The sequence below is a fragment of the Pristiophorus japonicus genome, chromosome 2 (genome assembly GCF_044704955.1).
Source record: "Pristiophorus japonicus isolate sPriJap1 chromosome 2, sPriJap1.hap1, whole genome shotgun sequence".
In the NCBI taxonomy this organism is placed as follows: domain Eukaryota; kingdom Metazoa; phylum Chordata; class Chondrichthyes; family Pristiophoridae; genus Pristiophorus; species Pristiophorus japonicus.
In genome coordinates this window covers 227,294,974-227,300,973 of record NC_091978.1, presented here as the reverse complement: position 1 = coordinate 227,300,973, position 6,000 = coordinate 227,294,974, and the positions used below count along the sequence as shown (strand labels likewise).

Here is a 6,000-nt window from a genome sequence, read left to right as displayed (position 1 = left end):
ATACGCTGGAACTGGGACTATGTCCGAGCGCTATCGCCCGCTGACGACACTTCGGGTGCTCAGGTCTTAAAAAAGTTCCCTTCGCTGTTCGAACCAGGCATCGGGAAATTCCAAGGAGCAAAAGTGCAGATCCACTTAATTCCGGGGGAGTGACCCATCCATCACAAGGCGAGAGCAGTACCATACATGATGAGAGAAAGGGTAGAGATCGAGCTCGGCCGGCTGCAATGAGAGGGCATCATTTCAATGATCGAGTTCAACGAGTGGGCCAGCCCGATCATTCCTGTCATCAAGGGAGAAGGCACCGTCAGAATCTGTGGCGATTACAAAGTAACTATCAATCGTTTCTCCCTGCAGGACCAATACCCCGTCGACAATGGCCGACGACCTCTTTGCAAAGCTGGCAGGAGGAAAGACGTTCATGAAGCTGGATTTGACTTCAGCCTACATGACGCATGAACTGAACGAATCATCGAAGGGCCTCACCTGCATCAACAAGCACAAAGGTCTTTTCATTTATAACAGGTGCCCGTTTGGAATTTGATCAGCGGGGGCGATATTCCAGAGAAACATGGAACGCTTACTGAAGTCAGTCCCCCGCACCGTGGTCTTCCAGGACGACATCTTGGTCACAGGTCGGGACACAGTCGAGCATCTGCAGAACCTGGAGGAGGTTCTTAGTCGACTCAACCACGTGGGGCTCAGATTAAAATGCTCGAAGTGCGTTTTCCTGATGCCTGAAGTGGAGTTCTTAGGGAGGAGGGTCGCGGCGGATGACATCAGGCCCACAGATTCAAAGACGGAGGCAATCGAGAACGCACCGAGGCCACAGAACGTGATGGAGCTGCAGTCGTTTCTGGGACTCCTGAACTATTTTGGTAACTCCTTACCGGGTCTCAGCACACTATTAGGACCACTGCATGTCTTACTACGTAAAGGGGATGAATGGATTTGGGGCAAAAGCCAAGAAAATGCCTTTGTAAAAGCTAGAAAATTGTTATGCTCAAACAAATTGCTTGTGTTGTATGATCTATGTAAGCATTTGGTACTAGCATGTGATGCGTCGTCATATGGTGTCGGGTGTGTATTGCAACAAGCTAATGATTTTGGGAAACTGCAACCGGTTGCTTACGTATTCAGGAGTCTGTCTAAGGCTGAGAGACCCTACAGCATGATTGAGAAAGAAGCATTAGCGTATGTCTATGGGGTAAAGAAAATGCATCAATACCTGTTTGGGCTAAAATTCGAATTGGAAACTGACCATTAGCCACTTATATCCCTGTTTTCCGAGAGTAAAGGGATAAATACCAATGCATCAGCCCTCATCCAGAGATGGGCGCTCACGTTATCTGCATACAACTACGCCATCTGCCACAGGCCAGGCAGAGAAAATTGCGCCAATGCTCAGTAGGCTGCCATTGCCCACCACAGGGGTGAAAATGGCGCAGCCTGCAGATTTAGCCATGGTTATGGAAGCATTTGAGCATGAGCAATCACCCGTCACTGCCTGGCAGATCAAAACCTGGACAAGCCAGGACCCCTTATTGTCCCTAGTCAAAAACTAGGGAGCTTCACGGGAGCTGGTGCAGTGTTCCAGTGGAAATGCAGGAAGAGATAAAGCGGCGTAAAGATGAAATGTCTATACAGGCAGACTGCTTTCTGTGGGGCAATCAAGTAGTGGTTCCCAAGAAAGGCAGAGACACCTTCATCAGTGACCTCTACAGTACCCACCCAGGTAATGATGAAAGCGATAGCCAGATTCCACGTGTGGTGGCCCGGTATCGATGCGGACTTAGAGTCCTGCGTTCACAGATGTAATACATGCTCGCAGTTAAGCAACGTATCCAGAGAGACGCCGCTAAGTTTATGGTCTTGGCCCTCCAAACCGTGGTCTAGGGTGCACGTCGACTATGCAGGCCCGTTCTTGGGTAAAATGTTCCTCGTGGTTGTAGATGCATACTCCAAGTGGATTGAATGTGAGATAATGTTGGTTAGCACGTCCGCTGCCACTACTGAAAGCCTGTGGGCCATGTTTGTCACACACGGCCTACCCGATGTCCTGGTGAGCGACAATGGGCCATGTTTTACCAGTGCTGAGTTCAAAGAATTCATGACCCGCAATGGGATCAAACATGTCACATCTGCCCCGTTTAAACCAGCGTCCAATGGTCAGGCAGAGAGAACAGTGCAAACCATAAAGCAAGGCTTGAAGAGGGTAACGGAAGGCTCACTGCAGACTCGCCTATCCCGAGTCCTGCTTAGCTACCGCACGAGACCCCACTGGGATCCCACCTGTTGAACTGCTCATGAAAAGAGCACTTAAGACAAGGCTCTTGTTAGTTCACCCTGATCTCCATGAACAGGTAGAGAGCAGGCGGCTTCAATAAAGTACATACCATGATAGCGCAAATGTGTCACGCAAGATTGAAATCAATGATCCTGTATTTGTATTGAATTATGGACAACGTCCCAAGTGGCTTCCTGGCACTGTCAAGGCCAAAGAGGGGAGCAGGGTGTTTCGGGTCTAACTTTCAAATGGACTCATTCACCGGAAACACTTGGACCAAATCAAACTCAGATTCACGGACTATCCTGAGCAACCCACCTTGGACTCTACCTTCTTTGACCCCCCCAACATACACACCAGTGGCAACCGGCACCACGGTTGACCACGAAGCAGAACCCATCATCCACAACAGCCCAGCAGGGCCAACCACACTAGGTAGCCCAGCAAGGCCAGCTGCACAGCAGCCTAGTGAGGACCCAACAATTGATTCAACAGCTTTCACATCGAAACGATCAACCAGGGCAAGAAGGGCCCCAGATCGACTCACATTGTAAATAATTACACTACTGACTTTGGCGGCGGGGGGGGGGTGGGCGCATGGGGGCGGGTAGTGTTGTTATATATGTAAACTTGTATATACTCTGTATAGCCACCAGAGGGCTCATCCCCTGGAGTCCCAAGGGAGAGCACAGGTATTTAAGAGGCCTCACAGGTTGGAGAGGCACTCTGGAGACCTGCAATAAAAGACTACTGTCATACTTTACTTTGAGCTCACAGTGATCAGTCTGACTCTCCATACATAACAGGGAAGATAAAAGTTTTCACATCACCAATCACTATATCGGACAGCCCTGGCAAAATTGTATGCAAGTCCCTTTAACAGGGCACTCATGAACTTTACATTCAGAAATGTAAATGTGCAAGGAGTTTATCGTATTGTAGTATTATAATTTAGATGGGGCGTCCCTGATTACTAATCCATTTGAAAAGGGGTCCTTCAACCAAAAACGTTGAAGAACCATTCCCCACATGACCAGAGGGGCTTCAGTGAGGAGCGGCAGATAGTGGGATCACACACACCAAGAGTGTGTACTGCCTATAGAGCAACCAGCAACTCCTGATTTCGCAATAATTAGGTTGGGAGACAATGGAAGCGAGTGGAGAGTTTCTTTGAAGTGTGTGACACGAATGGATTAAATTTTGAATTTGTGCTGGTGCCAGAAGGAGGTTGGACTTCCTGCCACTGGAGGCAATACTAAAGTGACTTCCTCATTACTGAGCAGAAGTTATTGCGTCCTTCTTCCTGTCGCTGTTAAAATGTTGCTCTTCTTGCAGTTACTGATCCTTTGTTTATTCACTGCTGGCCAGGGCGACTTTTCTCCTCCGCGTTTCAATGTGAGCTTGGACACGCCGGCCGCCCAGCGCTGGGAGCCGGTGCTGAGACATTACGACGTGGCGCAGCTCCGGAGGATCGTACGCCTGATTATCCGGTGAGGACTGGCGCTGCTCTGCGCAGCCACATTGCCGCTGTTCCCGAGACTAGTGGCCTGAGCTCCACAGCAAAGTGTGAAACAAAAAAAATCGAAAACATCCAGTCAGCATCTGGCTAGAAGAACAGGTAGCCGAGTCCAGGTTCCAGGTGTGTGCACCCTTGGTCAGAAGCATCCTTCCTGATGAAGGGTCTGCCACAAACCTAAACTCAGCCGCCCACTCCACGGAAGCGGTGGCATTTTACCCCCTGCAGCTACTGGTAAAATAAATCCGAAGATTGTTTCTGGCCTGTTGGCTTAATCATGCAGGGCCCGCTGTCTGCCATGACTTCCCCAGTGGTGGGGAAAAAGGATAAGGAATTCATATTTTGTGTAAAAGACTTGGATTTATATAGCACCTTTTACGACCACTGGATGTCTCAAAGCCTTTACAGCCAATGAAGTACTTTTTGGAGTGTAGTCACTGTTGTAATGTGGGAAACGTGAAGAATACATTATAAAGTGGGCTCCAAGGCAGCAGTGAAGTTGATAGTACTACTACAAAAGCAAAATACTGCGGATGCTGGAATTTGAAATAAAAACAGAAAATGCTGGAAATCTCAACTGATCAGACAAGGGTCATCAACCTGAAATGTTAACTCTGTTTCGCTCCACAGATGCTGTCTGACCTGCTGAGATTTCTAGCATTTTCTGTTTATATTGATATTACTACTTGTGACCTGGATTTTAATGACTCGAATTTTGTGGTGGTAGTGACACCAAAACTGTCAGCGTTGGCCGTCATTATCTCTCTGAAACTGACTGTAACTTCAGGATTTAGCGACTGCGCAGATAAACACAGAAATCCTGAAGTTGTGGTCAGTCATTCCCTAATTCACCGCAAGCTGCGATGTGGAACTCCCCATAGTTTGATGAATGTTTTTGTGACTGGAAGGATGTTTCCAGTGGGGTTCCGCAGGGCTCCGTATTGGGTCTCTTGCTTTTTGTGGTTTCTATCAACGATTTTGATTTGAATGCAGGGAGTATCATTAAGAAGTTTGCGGACAACAGTAAAATTGGCTGTGTGGTTGATAATGAAGAGGAAAGTCATGGGCTGCAGGAGGATATCAATCTACTGGTCAGGTGGGCAAATGGAATTTTATTCAGAGAGCTGATGCACTTTTGGAGGGCTAATAAGGAAAGGGTATACACATTAAGCGGTAGGCCAATTAATAGTGTAGATGAACAAAGGGACCTTGGAGTGTTTGTCCACAGATCCCTGAAAGTAGCAGGCCAGGTGGATAAGGTGGTTAAGAAGTCATGTGGAATGCTTGCCTTTATTGGCCGAGGCATAGAATATAAAAGCAGAGAGGTTATGCTTAAATTGTATAATACTTTGGTTAAGCCACAGCTGGAGTACTGCATTATAGGAAGGACATGATTGCTCTGGAAATAGTGCAGAGGAGATTTACTAGGATGCTGCCTAGAATGGAGAATCTTAGTTATGAGGACAGATTGGATAGGCTGGGTTTGTTCTCATTGGAACAGAGGAGGTTGAGGGGAGACCTCTTGAGGTGTACAAAATATTGAGGGTCCTGGACATAGTGGATAGTAAGGGCATATTTCTATTGGTGGAGGGGTCTATTACGAGGGGGCATAATTTCAGGTGGCTGGTGGACGGTTTAGAGGGGATTTGAGGGAGGGGCTTCTTTACACAGTGGGTTGTGGGGATCTGGAATTCACTGCCTGGAAGAGTGGTGGATGCAGAAACCCTCACCACTTTTAAGAGATGGTTGGATGGGCACTTAAAGTGCCGTAACCTGCAGGGTTACAGACCTAGAGCTGGTAATTGGGATTAGACTGGATAACCTCTTGTCGGCCGGTGCAGATATAATGGTAAGTACTGCAGGGAATTGAATACGGCCAGGGTAATCTCCTGGACTAGTTTCAATCGCTTGGATGAATCGGAGAGGAATTTTCCCAGATTTTTTTCCCTAAATTGGCCTGGGTTTTAACTGGTTTTTGCCTCTCCCAGGAAATCACATGGCTCCAGTTGGGGTGGAGTGTAGAATGTTTCAATATAAGGGGTGTCGCAGTTGTGTGGGGCGGACTGGTTGGACTGGGTGCTCTTTACCTTTCCGCTAATGATCATTGTTCATTGGTTTATATGTAACCTTCAGGGCTGCTGACCGAGGGCCGTGCGGCTCTTTGTCGGCCAGCGCAGACACGATGGGCCGAAACGGG

At 48.0% G+C, this 6,000-nt stretch overlaps 1 protein-coding gene across 2 annotated transcripts in view; it reads left to right on the top strand.

Annotated features, from left to right (window-relative positions):
- Positions 1-3,409: 3,409 nt before the first annotated feature.
- LOC139244624 (N-acylethanolamine-hydrolyzing acid amidase-like) overlaps positions 3,410-6,000 on the top strand; it is a 45,462-nt gene continuing 42,871 nt past the window's right edge. Inside the window, exon 1 of one of the 2 annotated variants that reach the window (XM_070871045.1) lies at positions 3,410-3,777. In XM_070871045.1, coding sequence (XP_070727146.1) covers positions 3,605-3,777 — 173 coding nt within the window. In that variant the 5' untranslated portion in view covers positions 3,410-3,604. The remainder of the gene's footprint in view (positions 3,778-6,000) is intronic. The other variant, XM_070871044.1, reaches the window with a different exon arrangement.